Source organism: Mustela lutreola, chromosome 4, assembly GCF_030435805.1.
Source record: "Mustela lutreola isolate mMusLut2 chromosome 4, mMusLut2.pri, whole genome shotgun sequence".
Taxonomy (NCBI): domain Eukaryota; kingdom Metazoa; phylum Chordata; class Mammalia; order Carnivora; family Mustelidae; genus Mustela; species Mustela lutreola.
In genome coordinates, this window is record NC_081293.1 from 117,827,764 (window position 1) to 117,842,104 (window position 14,341).

General features: G+C 37.2%; 1 protein-coding gene across 8 annotated transcripts in view; it reads right to left on the minus strand.

Moving 5' to 3' along the window:
* The window catches only part of MAGI2 (membrane associated guanylate kinase, WW and PDZ domain containing 2), a 1,359,941-nt gene that overhangs the window by 327,044 nt on the left and 1,018,556 nt on the right, over positions 1 to 14,341 (minus strand). For all 8 annotated transcript variants that reach the window (XM_059170944.1, XM_059170942.1, XM_059170943.1 and 5 more), the window contains one exon: positions 9,678 to 9,735. In XM_059170944.1, coding sequence (XP_059026927.1) covers positions 9,678 to 9,735 — 58 coding nt within the window. The remainder of the gene's footprint in view (positions 1 to 9,677; positions 9,736 to 14,341) is intronic.

The following is a 14,341-nucleotide window of genomic DNA, read 5'->3' on the forward strand; positions in this document are numbered from 1 at the left end:
GACTTCATATCATAAAAAGGGGGCAACAATATTCCCTTTGAATGCATTCAGCCTTGAACATGTGAAAAATATAGTTCTTATGCTGACTTTTTGTTTATAAGCTTATCTTTATCTTTGTGACCTTTTAACATCAATTGTAATATCATTTCATGTCTGTAGATATCAAAAACATTTATATTTTTTTCATAGTTTTGTAAGGAGATTCTATTATAACCATCCACCCTTTTAGGAAGCCTTCTTTTCATAACACTCATGTGATAGCGTTATTAAAACCATTAAAATAATTTTTTTAAATGGTAATATATATGTTATTGTCTAGCCAAATAACAAGTGGAAATTGAAAGAAAATGCTTTCAAATTTGAAGTATGCTCTGATCAGCAGTTATAATGAGAAAATAATGAGGCTCATACAGGAAAATGGCCAAAGTTAGCCTTGTTAACACAGGTGCAGTGGATATTCCTTGAACTAGAAGAGACCTTAGCAATCACCTAATCTAAACCACTCATTTGACAGAAAAAAGCCAGGGAGGTTAAGTGTAATTTTGTCCTCGCCTGTGAATTCAGAATCATGGATGCAAAAAGGACAACTATTACTAACATCATCGTCTGTGACACAACGTGAATTTTGAAAAACATTATCTGCATATTGAAAAAGATGAGATTAAAGTTCTCATGTGGGGGTGGAAGGCATTACATTTTACCCACTTAGGGCGACCATCCTGCCTTTTATTCAGTAACAGGCTGCCCAAAGAGTGACATCAATCAGCCACTTCCTCCGTTGGACTAAGCTCCCTCATCTCTCTGCCAGTATTCGCATCTCTCTGAGCTGAATGTGATTCCAGTTATGTATCTATTAAAGATCTAAAAGACCTGCATGCCAGCCAAATACTTTAATTCCAGAAAGAACTCTTTTCTAATACCAAAGGGGGGGGGGATGGTTGTGTTGTTTCACTACGCTAGTTTTCAACAAACTGTGATCCTAAAGGATTTTTAGGATAATTCTGACTCTATCCAATTTTCACTTTATGTGCTAACTTTAGAACTTAGTCTCAGTCTAAGATATGACTCCAAAGTATGTGATGATCCAGCGTGATGAGACAACAATCCACAATTCACCCACAAGAAGCCTAGCATGTTTAAGCCAGAGAGAGAATAACTAAGCTATATAAGCTAACTGTCGTACACATTCTAGAATAATAACAATGATCTCTTTGTGTGTTATATAACATTGCCTTGGCAAGAGGTAAGCAGGATTGTGCCGTGAAAGATGGCGGCAGCTTTCTCTGGGTTGTTTCTCTATGAGCTACTTCGGACTGGGGTCCCCTCTTTCAGCAGGAGGGACGGCACTCCCCAAAGGCTCTGTGTCTTCTCAGTGCAGGAATCCAACTCACCACACAGCTCACACCTGGCTCAAAAGGTTGTCTGTGATCCCCTTGGGCAGCACTCCTTAAATGCAGGCTGTCTTCCCTGACTGCATAAGGATAGGTTCAAGTTCTCACAGCACTATAAAAATGGGGGAGAAGGAGGAAGTGTGGTCTTTTCTTGGGAGCATGCAGTATGGTGTTTCCAGTTCTGACCATTCCTGTCCTCTCTCCCTGGAATAATGAGAACTCAGGGACTGTGCCCCCACATTGCTGCCTCTCCACTAAGTTCCCCTGCTTTGTGCTACTGGGCTACATGCCTGTGCTTAACCTCTGCAGAAGCACCTCACCAAGAGCCCAATTTAATTTGCTAGATTCATAAAAAATGCCTAAATACAAACAACTCCTCCCAAAGTGTTTATGAATATATTCACGAATACATTCTCAAAGAAAATCTGATGCTAGAGTAATAATTCCCCTGTCTTTTATTACTGACTTCAAGACAAACAAAATAATCCATTAGAATTGTAAAAATTATCTTTTTTTAAAAACATTTATATGTAACTCTGATGCCAAGGGTGAATAATTCATTGTTATTTGTAAAACTCTACCTGCAATTAAACTAAATTAAACTTTTGAGTGCTCAAAACATTCTTCATTTGGAACCCAAAGATTTGTTAAATAAGGTGGTTTATGAGATCGAACAGTTGCTAATAAGAGCGTTTCTAATTACAGAGTCAAGTTTTCTTTCCTTCATTTGCAAAAACATTCAGGGGAAGAGAAGGTAACTAGAATACAGAGCACATTTTAATCAGATGAGAATGAACCAGCAGTGGTGGAGGCCCTCACAGCATGAAAAATTACCTCTAACTAACCTCAGGTAAGGAGTGGATGAGGGCTGTGCATTCAGATCTTGACTGGGTGATTGTGGTAAGAGGATGGGACCTGGGACTTCATTTTGATTGAATGGATCACAGTTTAAAAATATTTGAGAGGCTCTGGCATGAAGAGTAAAAGAAAGCCATAAGTCTTTGTACAGATCTGTGGTTGGACCATAGTGTAAAGTAATTTAATAACAACTGAAATTTTATATAATATCAGTAAGGGGCAGAGAGGAGGTAGGTAGAAATTACCAGTTACAAAGTATCAGAAATACTAATGTAATGTAAAGAGCATGGGCATGGGGCTAGGGTGTGTCCCTCCCTCATGAGGCCAGATTGCTTTTTTTCTTCCAGGCTGAAGGAGTGATGCTGCAGAGTATGAAACTGGCCTGGCTCAGAGCAAAGAAGGTAAAAATGGAAGGCTGCCACCTTAGCACAAAAGAGCTGCTTATAGTTCAGAAGAAATCAGGTATCCCATATTAACTTCGATATATTTGTTCCTTTTTTTTTTAAACTGTGAAGTGAACTGATATATGCTTGTTTAATAAATACAAGAAAACATTTCATAAAGTATAGACACTTGATATTAATGTAAAAACATAGCTACTCTACTGAACTGTCTCTCTTAGTTCTATGAGGCATTAGACGTCATCAGGCTTCAACCTTACGAGTCATATGGCCTTGGAGAACTCAATGAAGTCCTCAGAGGACTGGTTCCTTCTTTTGTAAGTGCTGTGACTGTCAGCTGGGATAACAGATGTGAAAGCATATTAAAAGTTAAAATAATGCCTTAAACATTACTGTCTCTACTATCACTTTCATAAATCCCCAGTTATGTAAGCTGACATGTATCATAAGGCGATAATTATGACAAAAATAACGTCCTTGCAGATTATTCTGAAACCTCAACCCTTTCCACAGAGACCTCATACTCTGCAGTCCTTGCTTTATCATTTCCGGAGGCTTATGGAATTATCACTAATTCTAAAGGAAAAGCATTCTTTATTCCACATGGCATGCTCTCACCATGAGATTAAATTACAAATTTCTTATAAATCAAATAATTTCCCTTAGAGTTGTTCACTTTGGGGGGTATATTGTAATCATGAATGAGCTATAGAAGTAAGGCCACAAGTTGAGTCCTTATGCATGTTATTGGGATACAGAAGATAAAAATAGCTAACATTTATTGAGGATGTACTACATACCTGTTTATTGCTAAACACCAGCAATGGAATGAGACTGCCCAGGTTCAAATTCTGGCTCTATTATTTAGTACTTGCAAAACTATCTGTACGTCAGTTTCCTTGTGAAACGGGGATAACAATACAAACTTCACAGGGTTTTTCTGGTCTGTGTTTGAGTATTAAATGAGCTAGTGTATGGAAGGCACTTAGAATACTACTTGGCACGTGGTAAGTGCAAAACAAAAGGTCTTGCTCTCCTCCCTTCTCTCCCTTCTGTCTCCTTCCCCTCCCTTTGCATTACCCCTCTACTACAGATCTCACAGCTGGGAAGTTGCAGGGTTGACATCCTGTGATCCTCTGCAGCCCATAGTTTTGGCTACTAAATGACCACAATGGATGTGACCACATGCTATTTTTAAGATTTGGCTTAGTATAGAATACCACTAAGCACCTTCATCAACAATGGCACTCCAGTTTGGTATCTTCTATGACATAACTTTCTAAGTTATGTCATAGACTTAACATAGTTAACTCATAGTTAACTCATATGTCATAAGTTAACAAAGAAATGATTTCTTGGTTAAACAGCTGTCTAAAAAGGATCAAGAAAAGTTTGCCAGTGTCCGCAGATCGAGGGGAAAAGCTGAAAGTTTAAAAAATTAACTTTCCCTATTGGAAAAACAATTCTCTAAGAACAAACAGGGTCTTAAAATGGTATTCTTTTCTGTTTATTCCTAATTGGAAATGTTTTATATTTATGCTGACTTGTAAAAAAGTTCTGAAGTTAGGAAATTTTTCTGGGAAGATTTAGGAAACTACTCAAAACCATGAAGGAAAGAAACATCCTTAGGATATGATTCTGAGCTGAAATCCTCTCTAGCTACTTTCCAACTTGCAACATCATGACAAATACTCATCATTAACCATGAAATGAATGTGATTTTCCTTTTACATTTAATGTTACATTGAAGATATTATGCGGTATCTTTCAGACTTTCTGGAATTGTACACAAGTAACATTTTATAGTAGCAGATGTGTGACATCACATGAAAAACTTGTAAAAACCTCTACATGAAAATCACATCTGTCAGTCCCTACTATCATTTTAACCGCAGTTATATGGTTTGCTTCTCTGTCTGTGCCAGAGGACGCAGCTTTGCATGAAAGCTGTTCCAGGAAATTGTGTCTTCTGGACTAGCTAGTTAAGCAAATTGTGTAACTGCCATTGAAAACCAAACTGTACCCAGCAGACATAATTTCACAAAAGAGGAGGAAAAAAACCCCACATTTGTATAAAAGTCACAGCTGTTCAACTCTACATTTTGTACTTTTTTCATTGAAAGTTTTTTCCTTTTCTTTTTTTTAAAGATTTTATTTATTTATTTTACAGAGAGAAATCACAAGTAGATGGAGAGGCAGGCAGAGAGAGAGAGAGAGAGAGAGGGAAGCAGGCTCCCTGCTGAGCAGAGAGCCCGATGCGGGGCTCCATCCCAGGACCCTGAGATCATGACCTGAGCCGAAGGCAGCGGCTTAACCCACTGAGCCACCCAGGCGCCCCTCCTTTTCTTTATGAACAGTGACAGTTACATTTCTAGTTAGCAACTTTAGGACTTCTTAATACATTGCTAAGTGTTGTACTCTCATGGGTTTGGTGTTTTTCAGGAAAAATTGGGCTAACTTCTTTCTGCTGCTCCACAGAGGAGAAACTTGGTCCATCTGCCCTGTCTGCAGATGAAAGAAGGAAAGATGTAGAGTGGGGACCAGTGTTCTCTAAAATGCAGAACTGTGTGCTGCCTCAACTGCTCCAAGCAGTGTCAACAACCCTATGTTGAGGTCTACACAGTATGAACTCCTTTTCTTTCAGGTCCCACACGTCTTACTACCAGTGGCCATGTTGTCTAGAACCATTCCCGAGTCACTGGGAATGGAGCGAAAGACTCCAAATGCTTGGGTCAGAAGACTCCCTGTCAGACATCTTTCCGGGACTGCGAAACTACTAGAGGTGGGCCGGAGAGGAGACATTCTCCAGGGACCCCTCATAGTTCTTAGTGATGAGTCTCAGAGGTTGTTTACAATATTAAAGATTTTGAGTGCTCCATTTACTGGATGATGATTTGGAGCAAGACTTTGGAGTCTAAGCTCTTGAGTCAGAGTGCCTAGGTCTAAGTAATAGCCATTCCTCTCAATACTGGGTGAAACTGGGTAAGCTACTTAACTTCTTCAGCCAGCATTTCCCCATCTGCACACTTAGGACAATCTACATCGTTATCGCTATAGTGAGGATTCCAGATGTGCTGAAGACAGCTGAGCACTTCACCCAGTTCATGGCACATACTAAGTATTCACTCAATAAATGTTAACTATTTTGATGAGACAGTAATGATGACGGCAGAGATGATTTTTCTGACTTTTGAATACATTAAACGTGTCAACTTAAAACTGAATTTGCACAGGACAGATTGATGGCATAGAAAGGAAGAGTCAGTAATAGTGGTCAGAATGATTCAATCCAGGCGTTTCAGTTTTTAGTTGTACAATACTTTCCTGCTGTTGATTGCTGGAATTCCCATCTCCTTGTCTGGGGCTGACAAGGAGAAAGAGGGCATGTGTTTGGGGCGCCTGGGTGGCTCAGTGGGTTAAACCTCTGCCTTCGGCTCAGGTCATGATCTCAGGGTCCTGAGATCGAGTGTCACATCGGGCTTTCTGCTCAGCAGGGCTCTCTGCTTCCCCCACCCCCCTGCCTGCTCCTCTACCTACTTGTGATCTCTGTCAAATAAATAAATAAAATCTTAAGAAAGAAAGGAAGAAAGGAAGGAAGCAAGCGAGCAAACAAGCAAGCAAGCGGGCATGTGCAATTATGCCAGAGGCACGGGCTCATTTCAACCTGATATGACCTGCTGACGACAGAGGGACCACAGTGCGACTTCTGCTCCAGTGGTTAGTCTATTAGAAAAGAGCAGCTGAGGCTAAGTTAGACTTCTAGTGTCCTACCATGGGCTTCTTTTTGCGATTGCAAAGGTGGAATGTTTGTCATATTTTGTAACTGCACCTCTAATTCTGTGAGTGTGTAACTAAATACCAAAAATGATAGCTCTACAGGAAACCCATTGTCTGTCATTATGACTAGAATTACTGAATCAACATTTTCTTGAGTACAGATTTATACTGAAGACCACCTTGCTTCGTTACATTAACCGAATATTCATATGACAAATTTGTATGATTCCAAGATACTGACATCAACGTTATCACGATAATTATGAACAGTGCCCTCATCCAGGCATATTATATCTTATACTTAGGATGTCTAAAATGAACACTTGATAGAGAAACTTGCCTTAAACTAGACAGTTATTGTTTTTCTGTATAATTAGCTCTAAGAAATTGGTGACCTTTTTTTTAACAAACATACTCAGTGTGCTGAAAGTGACCACCACTGTGCTCAGGTATGAATCCATACAGTTTCCACCAGCGAGACTACTATTTAGAACCATGTATAACTTGTGAAAATAATAGTGTAATGGAGATGCAGCTCATTTTTTTTGAACAGTTAAAACAAACTACATAAATAGATATTTTCAGGTAAAATGGAAAAGTTGTCTTTGTTGTAATGGAAGACATTCCTGATTTCAAGCAGTGTTTACATTATATAGAATAAATTGAGGTATTTTAATTATTTTGGTGAATTTTTTCCAAAGGACATTTCTGAGCAATATGGGAATGTAATTCTACTTAAAATTATCTTTAGGCTTGAATTATCTATCTCAGTTTTCTAGTCAGTCTGAGACACCCACACATCTAATTATTGGCGTTAGTATATGTTACAGAATCATGGAAGGGGGGGGATTCTGACAAAGAGTAGAATGGGATATAATCGGAAGAAAGCTAAATCTGACTCACTAAGACCCGTGTCTGTGGAAATCTAAAATTATTGAATGTGTTAGACTGGTTCAATGATGTAAGACATGACTGGCTAACTTAGGAACAATTTCTGACTATGACAGTGAATGCATGAAAAATGAAGGGGAGAAATGTAGACAAATATAATCTAAGCAAAAACAAATAAAAAAGACAATCATTTGAAGGATAAGAATAATGAGGACAGTTATCTTTTTAGGGTCACAGCTAATGTCCACCAGCAGCAGCTCTTTAATGAAAGACAAGGTAGGAAGCACTGCTTTCTGATGAGTTAGGTGTCTCACCTTTATGACAGACAATGAAGGCAGAGAACAAAGGTTTGAGTTAAATGTTATTTTCCACACTGAAGCCAGCTTGGAAGCATCTGAGCACATGGAAGAAGAATCTGAAGAATTAGAATAGGGTGGGGGTCAGTAAGACAAATTTGGCCAGTTACCTGTTTTCGTAAATAAACTTTTATTAGATGGTAGCTAATGCCCCTTAAGTGTTGTCTAATGGTTGCTTTCAAGCTGCAGGGGCAGAGCTGAATAGCTGTGACAGAGGTCACAGGCCTCCCAGAATATTTGCTATCTGGGGCTTACTGGAATTTGCTAACATCTAGACTAAAAAAAAAAATCTCGTTCAATGAATTCTACAAAGAAGTGTATTAAACATGAGATCTGGTTTGTCACGTCCCTCAGTTCTCTTTCCTTACATAGAACTACCTCAGATACCAGGTGTAATAGTCTAGGCATAGTGCAGCCTGACTTAGTGACGTAAGACTAGTCAGCATTTCCTGGAAACTGGTAAGGTTGATATATCTATCCAGAAGCTGCAGCTATATTATTATTAAAATATGTGTGTTTTTATTGATTAGCAGTGTAGGGAACCAAGGTGCCTTTCTCATAACTATATGCAAGTGATGTCTCTTTATTTTTGCAATTAGTGACACCTCCAGGCATTTATTTTACTTTTTGCATCTACTGAGCATCTGCCTGACACTGGAGTATTACATACTATAAAAGAAAATTGCAGGGCACCTGGGTGGCTCAGTGGATTAAGCCTCTGCCTTCGGCTCAGGTCATGATCTCAAGGTCCTGGGATCGAGTCCCGTATCGGGCTCTCTGCTTGGCAGGGAGCCTGCTTCCTCCTCTCTCTCTGCCTGCCTCTCTGCCTATTTGTGATCTCTGTCTGACAAATAAATTAAATCTTAAAAAAAAAAAATTGCATGTGGTAAATGAGGTGAATTTACCTGGACTGGAAATGACTGATATGCTGCCAAAATTGGGGCTTTTCCAAATGAAGATGGTGTTCAGAGTATCCAAGCTCATGAGAAAGATGTTCAAGACAGGAAGCCCACAAGCCTTACCCACCAGAACCTCCCCAGCACAAAGAAGGGCTGGACACTTAGGAAAAGCTCAGTGACTGAACACTGTTAGCAACACAATTTCGCAATAATGCCATTCATCTCCTACCCTTCACCGTCTAGATTATTACTGTTAAGCAGAATGTGGTTAGAGAAAACAGAGATAGATCTTGATAAATAATGTAAACACCTTTTGTTCTTCAGTTTCTGCATTTCTTGGGTAGTACACTTCTCGTAGGCAATGTGTAGGCTTTGCTATTCACCCAAATAACATTAACATTACAATGAAGAATTTTAAAAAATTCTCTATATTCTCTATCAGAAGAGGGGGTTCTAGAAAAGTAAGCTGCATATTTAACTCTTGGAAATTATGAATACTACTAGATTTTCCTTCATGTCTATATAATTGAATCCCTAATGAGGGGCTTTATTTGAAACAAAATAATGGGTTGGAGGGATAACTCACATGCTAAGATACGTTAAAGCAATGTGACCTCCATTAGGTAACAAAAAAGTCTAATCTACAGAAAGAAAACTACTGACTTGAAATGGGACTTTAAAAGGGGGGAAAAAATCTAGATTTTATTTCATCCTTCCACTGGAAAGTATGGCTGCTTCATTTAATTGGTTTTGAAATCTAGTTTAATAGAACATCTCTTTGGCACAACTAGTCAGCTCCCAACATTTTGATTGCAAAACGAAGGGCGCTTACTTTGATATCTTTAATTATCACTCATTTAGAGGACAGTGTGAAACACTTTTCCAATTGGTGTTTTAGAATCATGAGTCAAAGGAAAAGAATGACAAATTAGCCACAGCTGGAGAAGGAAGAAACAGCTAGCTGGTGCTCCTGGAGTCTTTGCGGACACTTCCAAGTAATGAAAGGGAGGTAGGGGCACAGCTGGCCATGCATGCTCAATAACTAAAATACTAACCGTTTTACCACATATTAGTAACAAATTAGTAGGAAACTTAGAGACTTACTCAACATAATAAGTGCCATATATGGGATCATCGATTTTTTCCCAGCCATACGGAAGCTCTGAAAAATAAAGAATTATTTCTTTCAGTAAAGAAGCAACAGATATCACAATTTCTAATAAAAGGTAATCTAATTTAATTGTTCACGGATTGCAGAAGTAGTCCACCAAGGTGGAATAAAGCATTCAGAGTCAGCACCAAATTTCTGATGCATATTTGTACAAACTACAAGAAGCACTGACTTGAAAATTGGCATTTAAAACACAGAGCTCTCTCCTCTGCAGATAGACTGCTGGGTCTGGCTGTTTATCGCACGCCAAGCGAGGGGATGGCACGTCCTCGTGTTATCACCACTCAAGGCAGTCCAGAAGGCAAATTGCTTTCCTGAAAGTGCATACAGTTTTCTTATTTATTTGTATTGTTAAAAGGAGTATTTCAGGATAAAGATCATATTGTCAAAATACATTTCCGAGGATTGCAAACTATTTCTGATGACTGAAACAAAGGCATTATAAATTCTCAATTGACATCCCACGATTCAAGATGGTTAGCTTGCTGTTCTCTCCACATGGGTCAGAATTTGAATGCTGCCAATATACTCTCTGGGCATATTTTTTTTCATAAAGTCTAAAATCTTAAACCCACTTGCCTTGGCAATATGGTTCATATTTCCCATTCTTCATGGCTAATTTTCATACATACACTTTTAAAATATCAACAATACTGTAGATGCTTCTATAGGCAAAAGCATGCTATTTGAAAACAAGGCTTTGTTTTATGATACTGTTTTCCAAATACACTGAGCCTTTATAATTCTTAAAAAATTTTTAAATCCATTTTTTATTTTGTTCTGTTAGTCACCATACAGTACACCATTAGTTTTTGATGCAGTGTTCCATGATTCGTTGTTTGTATATAACACCCAGTGCTCCATGCAACCCGTGCCCTCCTTAATAACCATCACCAGGTTCACCCATCTCCCCACACCTCTCCCTTCTAAAACCCTCAGTTTGTTTCCCAGAATCCATAGTCTCTCATGGTTCATCTCCACTCTGTTTTCTCCTCCTTTATTTTTCCCTTCCTTCTCCTAATGGTCTCCATGTTATTCCTTAAGTTCCACAAATAAATGAAACCATATGATAACGGACACATCGAGCCTTTATAATTATTAACTCCTATAAATATGATGAACATTACATTCTTCTTGATAGATATTAGTTATATATAGAGAGAGAACTTGGAATCTAAGTCAGATATATTGGCACGTTTTAAATGATGTATTTAAATGAACTTTAAAGTTTCAATATTGTAGTAATAACACATGTTCACTGTAGACAAGGCATAGTTATAAAAAGAAAATTAGAAACATCTGTAATGTGACCATACAGAGATAACCACTATTAATATTTTGGCGAATATCCTTTAAATATTTTCAAACATAGATAATTACAAATAATTTTTAAGAAATTACATCATACAGTGCATATTGTTTTTGTAGCCCAATATTTCTTCCTAGCAAGATAACCAAAGGCATCTTCAATGTGAATGAGAATTACTGTACAATGTCACTTAAAAGCAGTGCAGCGGTGGTCTGAGGTGTGGCTAGAGACTGTTCGAACCCACCTCTTCTGTCATTGAGTATTTGGGTTTTTCCAGTTTTTGCCTGTTATATGCCATCTATGTTGGACTTACTAAAACCTACATCTTTCATCACTTTCCGAGTACTTTAGTCATAATAAATTTCTAGAAGTGGAGTTTTGGCATAAAGGGCATACACCCTTTTATGGCTTTTGATATAAATTGCCAGAGTATCACTGTCCCACTCGCAAAATAGAGCAGGTTGTAATATTACTGGGGGGGGGGGGTGTTTCTGAATGACTTTGTTTTTCTGCACTGTCATATTAAATGCAGGTCGGCAATTCCTCAGCCAAAACTTTTAGGGACATTTAGTTTTGGAATTAAGAATTTTTTTGATTTTCAGAAGTTAACGATGCAAATGCCTACTTTTTCCATAACACTCCAAGCAGAGTCTGGGGAAGCAGTTTATAATCAAACACGTGACTATTTATGCAACCAAAATGATGTGATTTGTACTAAAAGGCACAAATAAGGAGTACTTCATATCAGATAGCACAGTTCTGCTTCCAGAGTGTCCAAGTCAGGTTACATTTTGATGCCAAATGAGTTACAAAAGGCAGTTTTTAGAGCTTTCGAATTTTTGGATATTCAGAAAAAGTACTGGTGCATTATTATTTTAAAAACCAAATCAACTGATTTTAAAATAGCAACTTGTAGTTGTTTTAAGTCACCTTTCTTGGGTCGCTAGCTGGTTTGAACATTTTTTATATGTTGACCCTCAGGCAATTATTTTTTCTTTTGAACCTTTCTCATTTTTTAAATCAATGCCTAAGAGTTCTTTACTTATAAAGGATATTAATTCTTTATCACATGTTGCATATATGTTTGTGAAGTTTGTTTAGATTTAATTTTGTTGAACATTTTCATTAACACAGATGTTTTAAATATTATTTGGTAAATTTCTCAGTGTTTCCCTTTATAGGTCTGTCACTGGAACCTAGCTTAAATACTGAAGATATTTTTCTAGTGTTTCTTTTTTTGTTTTAACATGAAGTCTAGACTATGACTTTATTTTTCTTAGATTAGCCATGTCTTCATAAACATACAATACCTTAAGAAATTTTTCTTTCAAGATGATAACAACAGTATTATTAAATATTTACAATGACCAAGGTACTAATGGGCTTTCCATGTGTTAACTCATTTGCCCTAGCAACTCAGAATTTAAAATTCCTATATTCTGCTTTTAGAGGTCTTAACCAATTTAGATATCAATTTAGACACTCTGTCTAGCACAGCATAAACAACACTTAATTTAGATTAAAGACAATAACAGTCCAGATGGTTTTCACCAAATCCCCCAAGCTATTGGAGAATTTGGCTATTGAAAAGAAGAATCCGTTTGACAGATATCTGCTGAGGGCCCTTTCCAAGCAGCTAAAGTAGAAAAATATACAGAGGATAGCAACTGATATTATGACTATTTATTAATATGGCTGAATACATGAATCCATAATTATAACAGGTTTAATATCATCTTATGACTATAATATGTAAAACAATCATATTCACTAATATATAGCTAACATGGTTAATATTACCTGACTAGTCTTGTGTCTTCTTTTTTCAAGTCCGTGTCTTATTGGTATTGTTAGATGAAAACATTTCATGATTAAAATTTTAGAATAAAAAAAGATTTAGAATCATATTTTATAATGTAAACTATTTCTTCACTTATTCCTCATCTTTGAGCTTTGAGTAAATTACTGATTCTAAGCAATGCATTGCAAAAGTACGGTTAATTGATTCTTTATCTTTGTAGATTTGCAATGCAAACTACTGATGTAGCATCCTGCCCTACCTGCCACCAGAAAGTATTCATCAGAATTTAGGGGGAATCTGATTTGTTTTGCCTTACATATCAGTAAATTTTGTTTGCTCGCTTGTTCCACATTTCCAAAATAAATTGTTAATGCATTCCAAGACAAAATATATGCTATAAACATTTATACTCTAAGTATTAAGTATTTCAAGCATTTTCACTATTAGTGTTCCATGACTCACATTTTTTGGGGAGAGGGGAAAGTAATTTTATTAAAATTTTATTTCAGATATATGAACTGCAATCTAATTTTTCTTATATTTTCTATGACATTTGGGCTAAGGTGAGAAGAGACCACAAAACATAATGAGAGCTAAACGCTATGTGCTAAGCATTGTTTTACTTACATTATGAAAAATAAATCACTTAATCCTCAAAACTGACTTGACTTGACTTAACCCTCAAAATTTACAAGATGAGGAAAGGGAGATACCAAGAGGTTCTAACAGTTAATGGGTCAATTTTTAAACTCATACGTCTGAATTTGGAGCCTGCATTTTAATTACTTTATTAACTTCTTAATTTTTCATTTATTTATTTTGAGAGAAGACAATACACTGTAACTCTAACTTTCTGTTATAAAGAGCTGTTATTGAGGCGCCTGGGTGGCTCGGTGGGTTAAAGCCTCTGCCTTCAGCTCAGGTCATGGTCCCAGGGTCCTGGGGTCAAGCCCCACGTCGGGCTTTCTGCTCAGCAGGGAGCCTGCTTTCCCCTCTCTCTCTGCCTGCCTCTCTGCCTACTTGTGATCTCTGTCTGTCAAATAAATAAATAAATTCTTTAAAAAAAGGCTGCTATTCATTTCATTTCAAATATTCTGCAAGGAATGAATGAATGAATGTTACAAGAACCCAGTAACAGATCTATAGATCAGCTCATTTGTAAATGTGGCAGAATGGGTACACAAATCTATCACCAATGAATAAAATGTTCTGTGTGTATGAATATGTACATGTGTGTATGTGTGTATTCCCCTTAATGACGTTTTCTTGAGTAGCAAAGAAAAGTCAAGACTAGAATGTTAATGAAAAACCACAAGGTTTTCTGCACTCATAAAAAGACAAGTCATAATAAAATATACTTAAGATTATAAGCCGGGTAGTATATATCTAGATGATGAAAGTTAAGAAAGTTAAGATTCACCTTTCACTGTGAAAATGAACTATTTGGACTTGAATTTGTTTTTGAAAACCAACTGCTTCTCTTTAAA